The sequence below is a fragment of the Stegodyphus dumicola genome, chromosome 12 (assembly GCF_044657685.1).
Source record: "Stegodyphus dumicola isolate Sdum_Otavi_A_Nest chromosome 12, ASM4465768v1".
NCBI lineage: Eukaryota > Metazoa > Arthropoda > Arachnida > Araneae > Eresidae > Stegodyphus > Stegodyphus dumicola.
This window is the reverse complement of record NC_140779.1, coordinates 23,485,702-23,508,555: the sequence shown is the minus strand read 5'-3', so window position 1 is coordinate 23,508,555 and position 22,854 is coordinate 23,485,702. Positions and strand designations below refer to the sequence as shown.

General features: G+C 31.7%; 1 protein-coding gene across 1 annotated transcript in view; it reads left to right on the top strand.

Moving 5' to 3' along the window:
- Nucleotides 1–22,854, top strand: part of Cep97 (centrosomal protein 97kDa) — an 84,466-nt gene that overhangs the window by 34,071 nt on the left and 27,541 nt on the right. The window contains exons 6-12 of the mRNA XM_085827547.1: nucleotides 5,010–5,123; nucleotides 11,729–11,814; nucleotides 12,017–12,100; nucleotides 12,188–12,299; nucleotides 12,638–12,881; nucleotides 18,363–18,635; nucleotides 20,705–21,311. Of these exons, the coding sequence (XP_085683673.1) occupies nucleotides 5,010–5,123; nucleotides 11,729–11,814; nucleotides 12,017–12,100; nucleotides 12,188–12,299; nucleotides 12,638–12,881; nucleotides 18,363–18,635; nucleotides 20,705–21,311 (1,520 nt within the window). The remainder of the gene's footprint in view (nucleotides 1–5,009; nucleotides 5,124–11,728; nucleotides 11,815–12,016; nucleotides 12,101–12,187; nucleotides 12,300–12,637; nucleotides 12,882–18,362; nucleotides 18,636–20,704; nucleotides 21,312–22,854) is intronic.

Below are 22,854 nucleotides of genomic sequence, written 5' to 3'. Positions count from 1 at the left end.
ATATATATGTGGGTGCATATAAATATATATGAGGTGTGGATGGGTGGGTTAGTATGTTTTAATTCAGTACGTAGTCCTGAGTATTAATCAGTCTTTTACGTACAATCAGCTACTATGTAACAGCCAATTAACCCATATTGGACCTCTCAAAAATTTCCGCCGGAAAATATAACATTTTAGGCACATCAATAAGATGAGGGAGTGACACATGTAAAACAAAAATTTTCAGACATTGTCTTGATTTTATTAAGTTACAGGCTGTCCTATTAATAAGAAAAAGAGGCAATACACTAATACATTTACAGGCTCCACCACGGCTGAGCGGTAAAGTCGCCGAACACTGGTAGTTTGGTCTGCGGTTCGAGTCCCGCGAATGGACTTCCTGCATGAGCGTTTTTGTGGTTTCCCCCATGTATGACGTGTATATGAGCCAGTTTCGATTAGAAAGTCCTCCTCGAAGGAATCCTTTCCCTTAGACAGATAACCCTCGGGGCTTTGCTGTAATAATATAAACCAGCTCGACAGACCTTTCTGACTAGACAACTAAACTTTCTAACAGAATCATCTATCTGCTCTTCATCACTCACGGAATCAGATGTTGGAGGAACAATAATCATTTCGAGGTCATCAGTTTCTTCATCGAGAGAGAATTCATATATTCAAAAGCCTTCTCTACCGTTAGAAATTTTCTTGCCGTTTTACAAATATTGAATTTTCAAAGACAGTTAAAATTTTCACTCAAGATCAAATAACAGATCTGCTATAGAAAAAAAGATACTGGGGATTATTTCTCCCAAAAAGAACAAGCGTATATGCAGTTCCATAAAGGTTTTATTTGACGTCATAGTTTTGAATTCCTCCCCCTCACCCTAGGATCCAAGTCAAAACGAAACTTTCCATTCTAATTTCTATTTACTATTTAGAATGTTTATATGTTTTACATAAAAGTTCAACTGCTTCTACTATTGCCAAGGAAACACCACAGAGATGAACCTTCTTTTACTCAGTAAACCCTATTTAGGAGGTTGTGTGATATTTTACTTGAACTGATGTCTGGAATCTGAATGCAAACTTAATCATTGTTTACTCGAGTACAAAATATTGGTTGACTGCTTCAGTATTAAATTTTGTTGAATCTGACATCATTGTAAATGCCTTCTATAGTGTCTCTGAATAGTTTTACCTAGATGATCAGTCTTCAGGCATATAGCCTTAATCCAGTTCAAATATGAAGCTACATTTTAGTGGAATAGTTTTATTCTTATGGTGCAATTTAGGTAATTTTCAAGCTGGCTGACCACGTGATATCCACTGTATTTAGCAGTATTGATTGCATTAGTGCTTAATTATAAAGGGAGGATAACCTCTCATAGGGCACATGAAGTACAGGGTGTCCACAATTAAACTTGAAATTTGCAAGCAGTCTGTAGCAAAAGCTATGCAGCAGAATTGCATAAAAATTGGGTAATGGCAGAATGAAATGATGGGAATTTTATCGAAGGAAATAAAAACAATGAATTTCAAAAATCACCACTAGATGGCATTGTGCAATGTAAACTATTGGCATATGCAAATGTCATAACCATAGTAATCATGTGTGGCCATAACCCTGTAAAGATGTAAGAGATCATACTTGTTTCCAAGTCGAAAAAGATGATGTTGACTTTCCAGGAATGTGCTTTAGTGGTGAAATTATTTTACCAAAACTGAGACTCTGCTATCAAAGCTTTGAGGAAATTTTGGTCTTTGGAAGCAGTTACAAAAAGATCCACTCATTAGTCAAGGACTAACAAACAGGATTAGGAAATTTGAAGCAATAGGAACATTGGAGATTTAACCAGGAAGGGACGAATGTCTGTTGCAGGACAGGTAATGGATGATGTAGCGACGCAAGTGGAGGAAGACAGATCGCAAACCATCGACAGCACTAGTGTTCGGCGTATTGCAGCATCTGTGGACCAACCTCGTTCCACGGTTCATAAGATTCTTCAAAAGGTTTTATCCTTATACGAGGGCTATCCAGAAAGTAGATTACGTTTTGGAATAAAAAAATAAACAAAGTATAGGAAACAAATTTTATTATATACAGATGAAAGCCACACTCAAATACTACTTTTCTACATAGTCACCATACAAATTAAGGCATTTATCGTAGCGATGTACGAGCTTGGAAATTCCTTCGTCGAAAAATTCGGCCGCCTGCGCCTTCAACCACTTCGTTACCTCTTCTTGCCTTCCATCTTGCACAAAACTTGTGGTAACCAAGCTTTTTGCTGATGATTTCGTGCAACAAACTTCGCGAAATTTGTGGAAAACTCAAAGAAAGTTCCGTTATTGTGAAATTTCGATTTTCACGGACTTTAGCATCGACTTTTTCGAGAAGTTCGGCGGTCACTATGCTGGGTCTCCCACTTCGATCTTCGTCGTGAACATTGGTTCGGCCATTTTGAAATCTTATGACCCACTGACGCACTCCACCTTCAGTGATAATGTTGTCCCCATACACTTCACGAAGCTGCCGATAGATTTCTATCGGTTTACAGTTTTTTGCAGTCAGAAACCTTATTACTGAGCGCACCTCGCAGCTCGCGGGATTTTCAATTAACGCAGATATTTCAAACCGTCACAGTATCTGAACGGAGCACAGCACGAACCTCTCACTAGCACGGCTAGATGCAGACTGAGCTGCGCAACGCTCTGACCCCAAGATGGCCGCGCTAGCCCCGCCCCTAGCGGACACAGACGGAAACGTAATCTACTTCCTGGATGGCCCTCGTAAATTGTCGCTAGTGCAGCAGCTCTTACCAGCTGATCTGAATAGTCGGCAAATTTTTGCATTGTGGTTTCTTGCACGAGTTAAGTTCAAGGATGAATGGCCAATATGATGAAAGAACATTTTGTGGATGAACGAGGCCCACTTTCATATGGAAGGTGCAGTTAACACGCACAATTGCCATATTTGTGCTGTTACAAACCCACATCAATTCGTACAAATTCCATTACGATCTTCACATGTAACGGTTTGGTGCAGCTTTACTGCAACCTTCATTGTGGGTCTGTGTTTTCGAAGAGCACAGCTTTGCAGGGCCTGTGATATGCACCATTACGAGTCAATGATATGCTTCATTATTAGAGGAGTCCATTATTCCGGCTTTTCAGGCAAGGTGATATGCTACAACCTCAGTGTTAATACAGGATGGTGCTCGTCCACATATCTCCCGTTGTGTGAAAAAAGTGCTCCGTCGCCATTTCGGGAACGACAGAATCATCATTCAGCAATTTCCTACGGTTTGGCCTCCTAGTTGCCCCGACTTGAATCCTTGCGACTTTTGGCTGTGGGGATACCTCAAAGCCATGTCTACTGTGATCCCATCACATCTCTATCCGATCTTAAGGAAAGCATAGAACACCATGTGCATAACAATTCCCCAGTTCATGCTACTTTCAACAGCCAAACATGCGGTTTTACACTTCCAGATGGTAGCAGACAATTGAGGACATCGTATCGAGCATGTTTCATAAACTTTTGTGGATTATTTATGAGTTCTCACTAAAGCTATGATATGCCATTTAGGGGTGGTTTTTTAAAACTCATTTTTTTTTCCTTTTTAAAATTTCCATCATTTCATTCTGCCGTTACCCAGTTTTCATGCAGTTCTGCTGTTAGTTTTTGCTACAGACTGCTTGCAAATTTCAAGTTTAATTATGGATACCCTGTATATTCCAATTATTTGAATTTCTGCTCAAAGCCTGGAGATAACATTTTATGTGATTTCAATCTTTGTAGGAACTTTAGTGGAAGCTTTCTTCCAAATTTTTTTTATAAACCATGAGTAATTGAAATGTCGTCTTTAGGATATGATGAAAATTTCAATTTTGTAGAATTTTTTTCATTTTGTAAAGAGAATTTCTGACAAACACAATTTGTCAACTGTACTGTTGTTTTTTGCAGCTGATTTTGATTAGCATTAAAATCACAAGTAAGAAATTTGTATATTTGCCAGCCTTCTGTATTAGTACATTTTCAGATTAACTCTTTCGCATCGAGAGACGACCAGATCTGTTTTCATCAAACATCGGAAACGCCCGTGTTTACGAATTTGTCTTGGAATAGTTTTCCTTTCCCCTTGCCTAGTATTGCATTAACAATAACCTTCTTAAGGGAAATGACTGCTTCTCTCATGGGGGTTTTTCAGCGGTTTCATCCAATGTGTGCAGTTTCACCTTAGAGCCGGATTGCACCTGCGAACATTAATGGCTTTTCGTATTTCTCCTTTATTTGCTTCAAAAGAATGATTGACATGTCTTTTAACAACTCGCGAAACCAATGAGAAATACACTAACATGGAGGGGAAAGAACTAGGTAGAAAATAAACGATGCGTTGGGGCGGTTTGCCATTGCCTGAATGAACGGGCGTTACGTGCGACTTCGATGCGAAAGAGTTAAGGCATATTTTTAGAATAAGTTGATGATGATCCATTGTATTTTCTGGCATTAATATTACATAATGATATTCATCTATAAGTTTTGGACAAATATTAATGCACCCAAAAAGAAAAACTGTAATTTCATATCATCTTTTAATTAAATTAATTGATTAAATGAAATTTTATAGAAAATCTTTATTTTCATATTATTTCCCTTGGTTATTTCAGCATATTTATTCACTCCTGGTAATGGTTTAAAAATTTGTCTGTTCTGTTTTGTCGTGTTTTTTAACTGTTTGGATTCTCCCCTCTTTTTAAAAAAATATTTTTTTTCATTGAATGTAATTTTTATGATAATTGAGCAATCGTTATTCATTTATAAGAGAATGGAAATAAAAGTATGTACTATTTGGTATGTCAGCATATTAACACTAGCATGGTTGCATATTTTATTTTGAAAATCAATATTATTCATCATATAACCTGACATTTGTTACTGTATGAAGTGTTCTGGCTATATTAATTTTTAAGATTTTGTCTTTTGTTTCTGGATAATATATTTTATCTTCTTTCATATACAGACTCTTCATTTGAATGGAAACAAAATATCCACATTAAATCGTGCCTCATCCTATCTTCCACCTTGCATTTGTACTTTGTCCTTAGCTGATAACTGCATAGCTGATTTAAATGAAGTGAGTTTTCATGTTGTAATTCAAAAGCAACTAATTTAATGATTCTTACAAATTCATGTACAGCAAAGTATTAAAATTAAATCATAATGTGTGCAGCCTGTTAAAAATGTAGATTTATCAAAAAATACTATAAATATTACAAAAATACTATTAGTCACATATCTCTTTTGATTCTTTCAATAATACTATGCTGTTGTTACATTAATAATAGTTATTAGCATATCATGGTTCAGTTAATTATGCTACGGTACAAAGTCCAAGATCTAGAATTATGAAGACTCTGGCTATTTTGGATTTCTTAAATTTCTGCATTTTAGATCATCAGTTTAAATCCATTAAGATGACATGTAGAAATTCTGGCTATTTTGGATTTCTTAAATTTCTGCATTTTAGATCATCAGTTTAAATCCATTAAGATGACATGTAGAAATTATAAAATTAAAAATATGAAAGAGTTGTTTATAAAATGTAGCACTAATGATCTTCAGGGAATCAAAAATTAAAGAAAAAGAAAAAGCTCAGTAGTTATTTGTTTCATTTTATTAAATATTTCTTTCAATGTAAGTTTTTTAAGTAGTTTCATTTTTTGCCTTCGCCTTTTAATGCTTGTCTTTAATTTTATAGATAGACATAATTTATTGTTCAGCTACAAAATTCCATTGTTCAAGCCCTGTAACTGCAATATCAAGAATTCTCACTTAGAGAACTCTCATCATGGCTGACATCAGTCAGTGTATTGCTATTAACCAAGGTGTAATTTTCTAATTAGTTGTTGCTTGAAAGTGACATGCAGGAATCTCAGTTAAATGGGATAAAAATTCCTTTTATGGCACATATGCTTTTTTTCTTATGTATTCTGTTTTCCATTCCTAGCATTTGTAAGCAAAAATTAAAAAAATATATAATTTAAAAAAATGACTGGCAGTTAGTTTGAATATTAGGTCATTCAAGATGCTGTACGTCAGAATTTTGGAATTTGTATTGTATTTGTCACATGATCTTTTCTGGTTCTATAATGCTATCGTAATATTTTATTACATTCAGTAATTTTTATTAGCTGATCATATTGAAGTAATGATATGAGTTGAATATTATTATTTATACATGGCCAACATTGTATTTCTAGAATTATTATGTTATTAAAATACCTTGCTTGAACTATACATTTTTCTATTTTGGTTTTCTGGTTAAAAGTAAGTTATTTAGTGGTTAATTCAATAATATTGGAATTACCTGAAAACAAAATATCAGTCTAAAATTTAATTTTTAGCTTTTCATATGTGTTTGAATTGCAAAGTGTAACTAATTAGTGTAATAGAAATTTTTGGCAAGTATCAACCTTTATACTTCAAATTAAAGCTGAATTTTTTCCTTTGTGTTATTATTGTTTATGTATGTTTTGATAAATATTCAGCAAGTAAATTTTAATATTGTTTTGTTAAAGATATTTAAATTTCGTATAAAAAATATTCTGGTCTGCAAATGTTTTTAGATTGAGCATTCAACCTACATGGAATTTGAGACTACTGAAATAAGTATACAATTTACATTTCCCTCATGAACATCATATCATTACAAGCTAAAAAAAAACTGGTTTATATTTTAGTTATTTAATGCTTTTAATATTCCTTAACCTGCCAAGCAAGGAAGTCTTTAGAAGTGGAGTGAAGCAATAACTGAATTTAATTGCATTTTGTCATTATAGATTGAGAAATCTAAACATCTTGCTTAATGTATACTACTAAATTTTTTAAACTGCTCTTTTTATAAATTTATCTTAAAATAGAAACATCCTCTAACTCAATGATTCTCAGCCAGTAGTACACAAAGAAACAAAGTATTTTTAACTTTTAAATTCAAAAATTAAATCCCCCACCATCCTGTTTAAGTTTTTTCTCTAAATTTATTCAATCTGAGTTTTGGGTCAGTGGCCGCTCATAGATTTTAGCAAAATAATTGTTTTTATTTTCACAAATATTCTTTTAGCCATAAACATAAAAAATTTGTTATAAATAATGTTTTTAAAAGAAGTAATAGAAATGAATGTCGTATTTAAAAAATTAAGTCGATATAAAAAGATAATAATATCTCATTAATTCTTTTAGAGCTGATCAATTTATTAGCATATCTACACTTTTTATGTCGGCACTATTTCTGGGCTCATATTTAATTCTCAATTAACATTTTTTTTTTTTTTTTTTTTTTTTTTTTTTTGCGTCAGTTTGCTGTTCCTAACAGTGTAGATATTTTGTCTTGTTGCTTTGTATTTCTTACTTTTCTATGCAATTTGAGAATATCATCATTTGTTTTTGAAGAACTTGTAATAGATTGTGCATTTAAAAAATTGTGAAAAAATAATAAAATAAACGTAGATTTTCAAAATGGAAAAATGGCTAGGCCTGAAGTGGAAAAGTGATGATTCACTTCAGTACTAAAGCTAAGAATGTTGAAAAGAAAAGAAAAATTGTTTATTTTAGAAAATGTAATGAAAGTTATTTATCATTTGGGTACAAGGAGGTTAGAATAGAAGGAGGTAGGGTTCGCAATTTCCTCTACTATCGGGAAATGGAATTCCACCGAACAAGTGGCGTCCATGTTTGTAACTTCAAAATATTGCATTACGACAATGAAATGTACGTGTTTCTAAGCTGTTCCGTGCAGGTATTTTCCAGTAAAAAAATGTTAAATTTATAATGAAATGCTTCGCTATTGTTAATTCTTTGTTTAAAAATTAGATGGTATCCGTAATTTACTACGTACAGAAAATCATCTAATCTAAATGCATGTGCATAACATTCAAGACTTTAAAAAATGATGTTTCTGCGTATTTCAAGAATTTGTTTAGGTTTTATTAGCAACCTGTTGGGTGTACTTTCCAATTTTTCTTTTAAGAAGTGATATTTAAGATTTATTCACAATATTATCATAATTTATTAAAGAATAATTTCATATACAAAATTAAGAGAGATTAAGAATAATTAAGAGAGAGGAAAGAAAGTTATTTTAGTATGCTTAAATACTTCAGCTTTAAGTTGTAATACACTAAAATAGAAATTCAAGTATCATTTATTGGCTATAGCAGTTGTTGTCATAGCTGATTTCAGAAGACTGGTACTTTATGCAAATAGTATTTCATTTTTTAAAGCATTTATTAGCATACTTTAAAAATTTAAATAATTCTTAATTTCAATTAAAAAAACACATTGTAGCTTTTATCCATTTATCATTTTTTAGAAGTATTTTAAGGGAGGGGAAGATTGTTTTTGTGGAAACCTGAGAAAACTGTTAATTTTGATTAAGCTACAGTAAATGAAATAACTTCATTGAATCAGAAAATGTTAAACAAATAGAGATAAAAATAAACAGCAAATAGATTTGCATTATACATGTCAAAAGCAACAGCTCATTAAGGGATGGTGGATTTAGATGGTTGCTCAACTCAGTGCATCTTCAAGTTTAAAAAAAAAAATAAAAACTTATTTAAATTCTATTCCCACTTATTCCTAATGCTTTCCTGATCAGAAAATTTCTATGCATAATGGGAAAATGTCTTCGTCTGATATTGAATAAAAAAATGCAACAGTGAAAAAAACATCATCATATTTATAAATCTCGAAGAAATTGCCTTGAATTAAGCTGAATTACAGAAGTATATCTATATAAATTTTTGGATACATCTTTCCACATGTTCAATTGAATAAATATTTTACTTACTTTTATCGCTATACTGCCCAGAAATTTGTAAGTTCATGCAAAAAAAATTTAACAGAACAGTTTATCTTTATCAAATGCACAAATTATATTTGTAACAGTTCACAAAAAAATGAATAATAATTAATAAAAAAAAGCATTCTTTTATTTAACACCTTTACAATTCATAAAAATAGTAACAATTGATTTCTTATTTTTCATGAAAGTTATAAACGAATTACCTAAAACGTTCAAGTTATACAGTTTAAATCCTAGCATATATCATTGTATGTTAAGGAACAAAGATGCCAGCTATAAACAGAAACATTAAAATGTATTTAACATATTTTGATTATTATTAAGTCCTTTTTTTTACATCTGGAAAGAAAACAACATGACATTGTGATACTTTTTAACATAGTTATTAAATTACATAAAAAAAGAAAATCAATACTTACGCGTGAAAAGTAATCCCAGGAATCTTTTTTGAAAATCTGTTTCTGCATCCATATGCAACACAATCTGATATGCTTCAAAAAGAAAAAAAAAAAGTTGCAATAACAGATTTCCTTGCACAAGTCACAGCGATAATAGTAACATGGCCGCCAAGCTTCACCATTTGAGTTGAACTTTCCCTCCTTCTATTTTAACCTCCTTGTTTGGGTTCACTTGGAATGGAGATGAAATGGACTCTCAACCTCAGTGTGTTGTTTGCAGTGAACTATTATCCAATCAAAGTATGAAACTATCTTTTCTTAAGAGAGATCTTGAATCTAAGCATGCTAATTTAAAAGATAAACCTGAAGAATATTTTAAGAGGAAATTTTGGCTGGGAGTTCAAAAACAGTAAACAAGTAATGAAAGATTTTGTTACTTCAAGTGAGAAAGCTTTGGAAGCTAGTTGCCTTGTAAGCCTAAGAACTGCCAAGACTGGGCAGGCTCATACTATTGGAAAAAACTGTAGATTCCCAGCAACTAAAGATATTTTTTTAACATTGTTCAACGAAAAGCAGCTAATGAACTTAATAATATTCCATTATCAAATGGTATAGCAAATCGGCAAATTCACGAAAGGGCAAATTCCATCAACAAGACACTTATTCAAAAAATAAAACACTGTGAGTAATTTGCATTGCAGTTGAATGAAGGTACTGATATAACAAACTTTGTTCAATTATTAGTTTGCATACGCTTTGAAGATAAACGAATTGCCAAAGAGTATTTACATTTTGAATCTCCCCGATAGAGCAACTGCAAATTAAATTTTAAAAATAATTGACTATTTTATGTCTAAGAATGATATTTCTTGGAATAAATGATTTGCCATGTGCAGAGACGGAGCTCGGGCTTTAACAGGAAAACTTTTCGGTATTATTTCTCAAATAAAGAAAGTCACACCTGAAACTAAATTTACTCACTTCTCTGTTCATCGTGAATTCGTTTATTTAGCAGTCAAAACAATCCCCCAAAACCTGAAAATCGTTTTGAATCAAGCTGCGGAAATTGTTAATTTACTAAAAGTTGTAATTTGTTTAATTGTAATATTATTAATTTCTTGTTTTAAATTCAAGAATATTTGAGATTTTATGCCAAGAAACGGGCAGTGAGCATGAAACGCTTTTGCTATATTCCGAAATAAGGTTTGTTATCCAGAGGCAAAGTTTTGAATCGCTCTTTTTTGTGATAGAAGAAATTCAAGTATTCCTCTATGATTCGAAACTTGAATTGCAAAAATGTTTATTAAGTGAATTATGGTTGGCGCGCTTAGCATATTTAGCTAATATTTTTGGAAAATTAAATGAATTTAATATAGGATTACAAGGAAAAAGTGTTAATTTTGTTTACCATTAGAGATAAAATAAAACACAATGATAAAAAAATCTTGAAGTAATAATCAAAGAATTGGCTAATAATATTTTAAGCTTTTGACCACTTTTAGTAAGTTTTCTAGCCAAAAATATTTTGAAAATAAAAGAAATAATATCTAAAATTAAAAATCATTGTTTTTCATTGATAAGCAATTTCAACATTTATTTTCCCAAGGATTATGAAAAGAAAATTGGATTAGTAATCCATTTTGTTCAAATGCACCTGAAATGTTATAGTGGGAAGAAAAAGAACAATTGATAGAAATTTCCTGTGATCAAACTCAAACTGAAAATATCACTTTTGGCTGCTTGTTAACTTTTGACTGAATCGAAACAAGAAAGAATTTAAAGGCATTTGAATAAAGCTATTAAATTTTTATTGCCTTTTCACACAGCCTGTTTTTGTGAATTACATATTAAAAATAAATACAGAATAAAATTAAAAGCGAATTCTAATTTACGATTAAAACTAAGCGAAATAAGACCAGACATAGAGAAATTCATCGCTCTTAAACAGGCCTAAATTTCACACTAAATTTTAGAATTAAAATATTATAATGGAAATTTTGATGATTAAAATGGTAACCAATTTTTAATCTGATACTTTTTGTGTGTGCATATTTAATACAAATAGCTAATAGTTTGTACAAATGGCAAAATGTATTTTTTAATGTTTCTATTGAGAGACTAAAAAATAATCATTGTAAATTGTGATGGTACTAAAGTTTTTCAGATTTTGTTCAGATGGTACACATTAATCAAAAGGTTGAGAACCACTGCTCTAACTTATTAATTAATATTTGCATGACAGCAGAATAAAATTAGTAGTTCAATTGCATCTGCATTGTAATTAAAAGATTTACATTTTTGGTATTTGATCATACATAATTTTTTTTAATATCCAGTTATTTCTGATTGCTGAATATAAGAGTTTAGCAACTGCTTATTTTATTTTGTGGTAATCATTTTTCAAATAATGTAAGTATTATTAATATTTATAAATTTTAAATCATTTTGTAGCAAATTTCCCTTTTTTTCCCCTTTCAGATATCGTATTTAGTGAAACTGCATTGCTTAGAGCAGCTGACTATTTCAGGGAATCCATGTTTATCTTCTGAAGAATTATCTTTACCGTATCCTTCTTATACGGCATTTCTTTAATTTTTTATAGAAAAAAAAAATAAAAGAGTGAATTATTCCTGTTATAAATCATTTTTCACATTTATTGTAAACAGTTAATTTTAAGCAAAATAATTTAAACTTAAGATGGGTAATAAATTTTTATGGATGAGCATATATGCAGGTTTTTTTAAAATCTTTTCTTAACTGTAAAAGTGCATTTGATTATCGGCCTTTTATTATAAATTGGTGCTTGGGGCTGCGACTTTTAGATGGACATGTTGCCACACAGAAAGAAAGGTAAAGCTTTTGATTTAATTGCATTAATAAGACTAATATTTTAATGTAAAATCTGGAATTCACAAATGTTTTTATTTCGCTTTTCAGTCTAAAAGCTGAATGGCTTTATAGTCAAGGTAAAGGAAGACATTTTAAACCTGGAGAACATATAGAGCTTGTTGAATATTTGTGTCAGGTTTGTCCTGTTCCAGCTGATCAGGTATGTTAAATGCTAGTTACATATTTATTTAAATTCATAAAATATATTTTTTAAAACTTCTTGGTACAAATTAAAAAAAAAATACTATTCCTGAAATGTTTATGCTTTTATAAACAGTGGCTGTATAAAGAATACTGGATATGTTAGGTATAAGTTCATTAATCTTTCAAATGTGTTGTTCATTAAGTCTTAAATCATTTTTAAATCCTAGAAATAAAAATTGTTTCAACCATCGCTTGAAAATGCCTGATACTTTGATATTTGTGCATTATCAGTGAATAATATAATGGTACTTTTTCCCCCTCGTAACGATTTATTTTTATCGTATCTTTTTGCAGTCTGCTGAAGAAGAAGATGAAAAGTTGTCACGTATTTTACACATGCAGCGTCAACATAAAGAGCAGTTTCTAAATGAATTGTCTCAGGTTCATCATGGTGATTCTTTAGAAGTAAGTGGAGGTGAAACAATGACCAGCATGGCACAATCATACCACTTTAAAACTGATACCATTACTAAGAGTCAAGAAGCAGAAATGCCACTGGCTTCAAATGTTGTACCTTCCAAGATTATGTATGAATCAGGTATATTATTTTTTCTGTCCATAATTCATGAAGTGATGTTTGAAAATAGCCAAAAATTTTAACTGAATGAAATTTTGAATTAATGATTTTTTTGTGGGGGGAAGCTAGTAATATATTCAGCACTGGTTAAAGCAAAGTATAATGTGGTCCCATTCATAATAGCAGTTTAGAATATTATTAAAGACAATATATCCAAAAACTGCTTCATTCAAAAGGTGAAACAGCCTTTACTACCGTATTTGGTATGTTGGTTTGTCAGCCATTTGAAACATTCTGGTAGAAAACAGAATGTTTCAAGAAGAATCTATCTGCAAGAATTTATCTATGTTGGTTTGTGGAAGCTGGTTGACAAACCATCATTCGAATATTGAGCAGGGGACAGATATTTATAACTAGTCCATATGTGAAGTGTGAGCATTTAAAACCTGTCTTTCTGAAAGTCATCTCAAGAGGTTAATGATAGGAAAAAAGGAATGAGAGACTCAGATTTCATTTTCAGTGGCACTGCATTAAAAGTAAGGTAGAGCCAAGTAGATAATGTTAATAGAGCTAAATATTCCTTGAAAATTTAATGAAGGTTTTTACACTGTCCCCAAAGAACTGGACAAAACATGAATTTTACACTTCATGTTCAACTACATGCCGTATATTCATACACAATGCAAGTTCCTTTATGAGGCTGAAGATATCACTCGGCTCAGAAATCTGTAATTAAATTGAACTTAATGTCACTGCACACAGTGACTTGTGAATAAAGATCTTAAAGATGATGTGCTTCTGAGCATGTTAAAAAAGGCCTTTACTTCAAAGCCGCATTTTTATCCCAATTAGTTTAAGACTGATTAAGAGGTTTCTTGTAAAATAGGCTGAGTTTTAGAAAAAAAAATATATATAAAGAAGCTTTAAGATTGGCTACTTAAAGCATATTTTAACATTGCTAAATGCATTAAGTATAGGCATTATGTTATTTCTTCTTTCCTTCTCTTTTTTTTTATTGTTTTAAATTGGGTGTTGCCATATGAAATAGATATGAGATATTCGAAAGTTCAAATCTACACACTCTCAGCATCATTCAGGTCTTTCAAATCCTAACTTGAAAATCTGTTAAATATCATAACTAAAAACTTTGAAAACATTAGTTTTCTTAATATCTAATAGAAGCACTCATTAAAAAAGAATTGGGGAAGGAGTGCCTGTATCGGTTTCAATAGATAACTGGTATCCTCTTATGGCACCTCTAAGTACCATATTCTTAATTTTTTAAATTAAATCAGTCTAAAGAAAACACACTAAACATGAACTTAGTAATAGTTAGTAACTTAGTAATAAGTTCATGTTTAGTGTTTATTCATGATAACTCTTGAAATAATCTTTTCTCCTCTCTTCTTGCATTGATTTAAAAAGAATCTGGATAAGATTCTAAAAAAATACATGGAAGGTTTCTTCATTCAGAATTGGTCTTTGATTTGAAAAATTGATTATAATTGCTAAAAAATTTTATATTAAAGAAATATGTGTGTTGTTTTTAATCTTTCTATGTGTTCACTGACAAGTAACATCTCATTAGATTTTAAACCAAGAAGGTCTGCAAAATTAGTGAGAGCTCTCAAACTTGATGATTTGCAAGCTCACATTAATAATAAACTATAGATGGTTGAATAGTAAAATTGTAGAATAAATTAAAGTTATGTTGTAAAATTTCTGAATAGTATTAATTGAACCTGAATTCATATCTCAGTGAATGGTCTGGCTTTATAATAGTTTTTATGTTTTTCCCATGTGTCATGTAAAATGCCATGTGCCAGTCCCTTAGAAAGTCTTCCACAAAAACATTCATCCCCTTAAGAAAATAGCCCATATGTGCTTTGCTGTAATACCTTTAATCCAACTTTGTCTTAGATTATAAACTACAAGTAGAAATATCTGATGGCAATTAAGTTAGATTGAGAGTAATGCATCTAACAACAAAGAGAACGATACCGCTGAAATCCTTCTCTAATAATGATGCAAAAAATATGGTTCATAGTCATACATTTTTCAGTCTGATGTAATATGGAGCTTACGTAAAAAATTTCAATAGGAAAATAAACTAATTTTCTCTCTCACTATATCAGCTACAATGGCACGCAGTTTTTAATGATTTTCATCGTTCTAATCAAATAAATAGCTGTAAAAGCTCAAGATCCATCCAATATTTCACCTATAGTCAATTTTAGTTGATGAAATGTGGGAAAAAATTTATCATAACATAAGAAATCAATATCGTGAACAAACAAACAAACATTCTTGCTTATACGAGTATATATAGATTTTGTAAAACTTATAAATTTTTGATAACAAACTCTATATTTGAAGGCAATAGTAGCAACACTTTTTGAAATAAAGCATTTTTATCTCCAACTCGCGAGACCGTTGCCACTTGAAAAAATGAGTGTGAAAATTAATGTTTTCGGAGTTTTTAATTAATATCACGTCTGATTAAAGTCGTACATAGTCGAAAGAGCTTTCCACGAATTTTTAGAATTGAGAATAATATATTTAATATTTAACAATATTATTTTTATTTCATCGTAAAATTTCGAAATTTTTTATTAACAGACTCTAGGATTTGAAAGCGAGCAGTGGCAACAACTTTTGAAGCAAAGTAGATTTCCATCTCCAGCTTGCGAGACTGTTGCCACTGGGAAAAATGAGGAGGAAAATTATCGTTTTTCCAAGTTTTTAATTAATACCTCTGCTTTTAGCTTTTTTTTTTTTTTTTTTTTTTTTTGAAAGTGGACGCCGACTGTTTCCAGGATTCAGAAAAGAATCATAGGAAGTTTGGCAACGATATCTATAATAGTGACTGAATTATTAGAGGACAAATACACAAACTTTCTTCTGTATATATATATATAGAGAGAGATAGATAAGGTATTTTCTCCCTCTTTTCTGCATCCCTTCATGGTGTAGTTGGAAGCATACTCGACACATAATCAAGAGGTCCATGGTTCGAGTCTCAGCGAGAGCATTGCACATTTTTAACGTCTCCTGCTTCAAAATAACTTAATGACTCTATAAAACTTTTCTAATATTAGTGTTGACAATCAGTATAATGGTTGTTTACTGGAAGTTCTAATGTGGAAATTATTTTAAGTGTTGACAGTATGTATGTGTGTGTATATATATAAATGTATAGATTAATTTTTAATTGTCTGAAAAACTATTTAATGATAATTTTATTAAGGAAATTATGACTAGTTGATAGGAGGAATATATTGATAGGCAGTATTCTTGATACTTAACGTATTATTTTGTTGGCCATAAAAATTGGCTATCGCTGAACCATGAAAGTTGGTGGAGATCTTTCCAAAGCTATACCAATTTTTCTTGTAAAATTCTGAAGGGATTGATGTCTATTTGTTTAATAAATAACTAGTATTCCCCCTTTTTTTGTTGTTAAAAGTCTTTCATTGATTTCTACTGCATTGTTAGGCCTTTTGAAGTTAACAGAAGCTTTGTTTTAAAACACTGTGGGTACATATTTCCAGCAGATAATTGTTTAAATCTGTTACTGTTTTGCTGGTCATATCCAGGTGTTCTGTATCACATTTAACAAGTTCATTCTCTCAAGTAGCTGTAAATGAATTAGAGTGCAGCCATAAATGCTGCATTGCTGTTGTTTATTAGTTTTCAAATAAAGTACTTTATTGTATCCATTAATGCACAATTTTTTGATGGAAGGATCCCATAATTTTGAAAATAATGTCCAAAGGGCCTTTGTTCCTGAAGGACTGTTGTTTTCATTTTGTGATTTTGCGTTGGTTCACTATGAATGTCCGTTTCACTTTTCTAACTGTTGCCACCAAATGTTAGAGTCCTGTATTATATTTGAAGAAATTAAATAATGAAAAATCTGCATAAATGTATGTATATTTCTCACATTGTGATAAAACAACAGTACATAGAGCCATTGAATTTTGAATGACGTAATCCTACTGCAAATATGGGCATGTGGAAGCCCAAATTTGGAATTTGTTATATTATCGATTTCATATTTTGTAAAACTTTAACAAATTTTTGATTAACAAACTCAAGGATTTCAAAGCCAGCAATGGCAACATCGTACAGAAAAACATTTTTATCTCCAGCGCACGAGACTCTGTATCAGAAATTCTAAAGATATGCTCAATTTAAAACTGTTTTGCGTTATTGCTCTTGAACTAAATTTTATGGTTTAAGTACGAAGCACGTGATGTTTAATAAATAAAGGTAATAGACAAAATGTTAAAAAAATGCCCCTTTAGATGTAATTTAAAATCTGAAGCCTTTCATATTTTTTTTTTTTTTTTTTTTTTGATGTTTTATATTTTATAAAATCCTTTGATTCTATAATTTAGGTTAAAATAACATGCCAAATATGATTATTGGAGAAGTCAAACAACAAGAATCAACGTAATGGTTGTAAATTTTGCAGGACTAGTTGGCTTAATTACAGAACCATCGAAACTAGTCTTGCAGAATTTACAAATATCATACTGATTCTTATTGGATTTCTGCAATAATTGTATTGTTACGAAATGGCAAGGGAAGGCATGGTTGCCACATTTGGCGAGAAATCGCCCATTTGGCGACAAAATTTTCGATATGCCATGGACGGATGGAGAACCTTCTGGAACGAATTCTTACCGGTTTAGCCAAGAATGTTCCCGAATACAAGCCGAAAGCTATATAAACCCTGCTGGTCTGCAGTCAGTTAGTGTGCTTCATCGAGAGGGCGAGTGTGTGTGCCTCGTCTAGAGTGCGAGTTAGTTAGTATCGAGTTGGTGTCTCGTCTAGCCAGTCAATCCCTGCGGAGTCTATCAAGTTGACAGCCAGGCAGCGAGTGCCGAATGGGTCCTCAAGTGCACCAAAAGTATCGCAGTGTATTGCGGTTAGAGCATGTTGAGCTTCGGGAACGACTGAACCGAAGAGTCGGGAGCTGTGCTCGTGTGTCTTCGAGTGCATTACGAGTTGTAGCGTGGAGAGTCTCGAGAGTACGTGGAGTTCCGAGAATGACCAAGCAGAGTCGGGTGCTTTGCAGGAAGCTGTCTCCACCGTTATTGCCTGATAGTGTAGTAGTTACTATAAAGTAGATGTTCGACGACTGTAAAACATGATTTTGGAGCTGTCCTGATTAATATTGGCTAAATAAAGTGTATTTCAATTCTTCATCAAGTGTCGTCGTTATTCACTCCAAATCTACGAACTCGTACGAACGTGTAAAAAGAAAATAACGTAACAACTGGTGTCAGAAGAAGAAAAGAAAAACATAATATGATTCTACTTTTTTTTTTTCTATTTAAAATCTTTTGTGTTATACTTGTTTATGTTATATATGGTTTGAAATGTTCTTACATAAATCATTTTGGAAATCAGTTTTCAGTTTATAAAGTCTGAATTCTTTAATGCTGAATTTATCTGAATTCTTTAATGCTGAATTCAAAATTTTTCTTTTTACAGCGCCTGAAGTTTTATTCCATTGTAGTTCATCTTCTGAAGCAGCTCAAAGTGCTCCGTCCTTTCAGTCTGGAAAGTATCCTCGATCTGTTTCAAAATCAGAGATCCTTCACAGTTCTATCAAAAGCCCTATTACTATTGAACAGGTTTCTGTTGAACTTGATACAACTAAAATGAAAAGTCATGAAACAGCTAAATCTCCATACCAACATTATGAAGATCGCCGAGTCCGTCCTTCCAGTTCCAGTGAGATGAAACCAGCTCATACACCTAAAGGTAAAGAGAGTCTGTTTTTTTTTTTTTTTTTTTTTTTAGTATGCTATCAGTTATTAGACTTGCTATTTATTATTTTATGAAACATACAGTACTCCAGCCAACTACTTACACAGCTTATTTGTTCTTACTTTCTCTTATTCCTAAAATTTCTGATAATTTTTATGTTACTTGAATTTATATCTTGTCATTTGTGCCAAGAAACATGATTCTGGTTGCTTGAAATCCCCTCCCTTTTTTAAGATTATCTATGGGGGGATACCAAAGCCATTTCATCAATGGCAGGCTATTGCTATGCATGTGGGAGCAGATGTATTTGATATGTATCAGTTTCATTCATATGTCAAGATTCAATATGAGTCATATTTCAATTCTTCAGCAAGCAAACATAAAACACTGCTACAGATCATCTGATGTGCCCATGCCCATGAGCATAAATGCCCTTAAACATAAATGAAGATCAAGGCTATTCCTTGCATTTCTGCTCACTGCTAAATGCTATGTTTGTTTGTAAACTATATCTGGCATTATTATCAATTATAATAAGCATGCCAAAATTCAGAATGTGCCAATACATAAATTTGTGTATATCTTCAGAAATTTTGAATAAAAAGCATTTTTGCAGGTACACCTAGAAATTCATCTACTTTAAAATGATGGTAAAAATGTTATAGGTTACAATTCAAAATTTGTTTTGAAAATTTATAAATATTATATAAAAATACAAATTAAAAAAATTAATCAGAAAAAATGTATGCCCGTTATTTGGATTAAACCTAAATTTCGAACTAGGAAGAAGAAATTAAGTTTAATTTACAAGTCAATATTATTAAACATATGCCAAATTCAATTGAAATTGCAGGGTAAAATTTTAAATGGTAATTTAAAAAAAACTGCTACTGTGATTTTTGCAAAATTTGGTATTTAGGCATAATTTGAGGCATAGAATCAAATTATAGAAAAAAATCTGGCATTTCATTTCAGAAAAAATTCAATGTGTCAAAATAAATTTATTAGAACAGTCCTATATATAAATAATCTAAACGTATATCCTAAATAACACTTTTGAGGCAGGGAAACGTGCAAGTTGAATTCATCAATTGGCTCGGTAGCACAAGATATATAAAACTGTCCCCATTTGTGGGGGGAAAACAGAATTAACAGAAAATGGTAAAAACATATAAAACAACTGCAGAGATGTACTGAAAAACACTAATGTTAGCAATACAGTGTCTTGTAAGAGCCATTTTGGAAATGCTGGTATATTAAGAATTCCATGCTAGAGCAATCGGTCAATAAAATTTAAAAAGCAAGAACCATGTGAAATAAAACATTTCAAGAAACCTTCCCCCCCCCCACTGTTATTCTTCTCATGTGCACAGCAGTCTGTTTTCAATTAAAAAGCATCAGAAAATTACATAAACTTGGCATTGCGCACCAGCCAAAGCAGACATGTGCTATGCACATACCTGGGTTGCTACGTAAAAAAACCTTCTGCTGTCATACTGCTTTGCCTCATAAATACTTTTTGTGACTTTTCGGCAGTAATGCAAATAACCAATGATTCTAGCCCAAATCATAAAATCGCTTCCAAGAAAATTGGAGAATAATTTGGAGAAATTTCACACAAAAGTCTTTCCAATGTAATGATTCAAATTCTACTTTGTGTTTGCTATAGAACTGTTTTTGAAGCTTCTGAAGATCTTACTTGCTTTTCTTTTACTTTGCTATTAATCGATGGCATCAAGATTCAGAACTGCTTGTGTTCTCATCTAAGCACATGCTTTTCTTCATCTTGCTTTTGCATTTACAGCTGAGAAAGAAGGCTGTGTTTGACCTTTAAAACTACAGTACTGCAAACTATACTTTTTTGGTGCCAATATCTATGACTGATTTTTGTTTCATTTAGGAAATTTTTTTCATTTAGTTTATTTATCATAACCATTAGTAGCATTTTATTACTGTGTTTAATTTATTTCTTTTCATCAAATTTTTAAATCATGTTTATATTCCACATTTCAGTAAATAATTCACAGTTGTTATTAATGAATTTTTATATATATTTTTTCTAGGTACTCTTATCCGAAAAGTTAGTAAACGAGCAACCTCGCCTTGTACATCTGCTCCTCCAAGTGGAAGATCTAAACTTCCTCATTCTACATCCTCTAAAAGTAGAATATCTCCCTCAAGAAGTTGTATTCTTACTGCCAGATTGTCTGCCGCTGCAAAAAACAGTAGTGAAAGTGATACGTCTGAAGAGTTAACACACACGAGTCGAACACCTCAACGGTCATTGCGATCACTTAGTAATGATTCCCAGTCTGGGAACAATTCTCCGATATTGCAGCAAAAATATTCTGTTCCTTTGAGTCCTACCAAAAGAGCTTTTGGATTGAGCCCTCGGAAACACGAGGATCAGATGTCGGAAGATTCTAAAATTGCACATGGTTTTCCTCCACCAATTATAAAATCCAAAACGATGACAGAAATATATGGAAAGAGTGAAGAGGACATAGCAAAAGCTGCTACCAAGATCCAGTCTGTGTGGAGGGGTTATTTTGTAAGAAATCACAATCAGCATGTATTCAAACTTTTACAGGAAATTCGTTTTAGAAGACTTGAGAATCATATTCAACATCTACATGGTCATTTGTGTCGATTAACAGACTTTGTTTTGAGGTATGTGATAATTTTATGTATGTAAATCAGCTGAACACAAAAAATGCATTATAAATTTCTTTTAAATAAATTTAAATAATAAATAGGAAAATCATTTTTGGGGGGGTGATGGTTAATACTAGAGAGCTTCAGTTAATGTATATGTATGTAATGTGTATCTGCAGTGCAAATTGTTGTTTTCTTGATCATTGTAATTTTATGCAGATGTTGACATTTATACCCATGTGAATAATTTTATTTAGAAAATGCCTGATTCCTATGCAGGTATATTAGTTTTATTAGCAGTTAAATTAAATTGCTCTAAATGTAATGATGACTTTATTTTATAAAAGTTTTCCTGTCATACTTTATTCTGCAAAAAAGTCATCAATTTTAGCATTAAGATACTTAGAGGAAGAATGTAGTGGTGTGAGAGATAAAATCTTTGTTCAGAATGATTTAGTTTTGACTAAGCTTTATTGGGTAAATTTTGATTTTCAAATTTAAAATTATTATTGGCTAAAGTGTTATTAGTGCCTGTGTCATTAACAATTATGTTAGAATTGTGTGACAGGAATTAATTTTGAAAATGATGTAGTTTAGAAAGATTTATTTTAAGCAATTACTATTTTTAAGACAGAAAGGGGAAATAACCCAATTAAAATAGGTAATTAAAGAATTATTGCAAATTAAAAGTAGAATTTTGATTTACGTATTTTTATTTTATATGTGTGTGTATGCATGTATATATATTACGAGTTAAAAGTATTTGGATTTATATGCTTTTTATCTTCCATATATATACATATATATAGCATATAAATCCAAATACTTGTAATAATCTCTTAACTTTCCACTTTAATTTGGCTATTTGCTCTTTCTATCCTAAAAGTAGTAACCGATTATAAATCTCTCTAAGCTAGTTATTTCAAAATTAATAGTCATCTTATAACTCTTATAGAAAGGTCAGGATGCAGGTAATTTACATAAGGCCTCAGTCAATAATAAATTTCGAAGTTCAAATATTATCTAGTCTGAATAATACACCGTGTTTAAAAAATATATACATATTGCAAAGTGTTATTTTGTCTGAACTATCGATCACTTCACTTCAGCTCGGCTATTGGCGAAACGAATACATAGTCTAGTTTATATTAATAGCCGCTCGATGTCAGTTGTCTTCTGTTTTGCGTAGTAACCATCGCATGTTTAAAATGGCTACTCCGCAGCAGAAATCATTTTGTGTTCTCAAGTTTGCGAAGTGCAATTCCGTGATTACGGTGCAAAGACGTTTTACATTGAGGTACCTCCAAATGGGTGGAACGTTCGCAGATGGTATTGACAGTTTGTAAATACGGGATGTGTATGTAAAGGAAAGAGAACTGGCCTCCTCGACGAAAATGTTGCACGAATTCAAACTGCTTTCCTATTTAGTCCTTCAAAATCAACTCGTCGTGCCAGTCGGGAGTTACAACAACCTACAACAACAGTTTGGCATGTTTTGAGACATTGGTTGATTATGAAGCTGTACAAGTTACGTTTGTTACAGTCTCAGTGTCCTGAT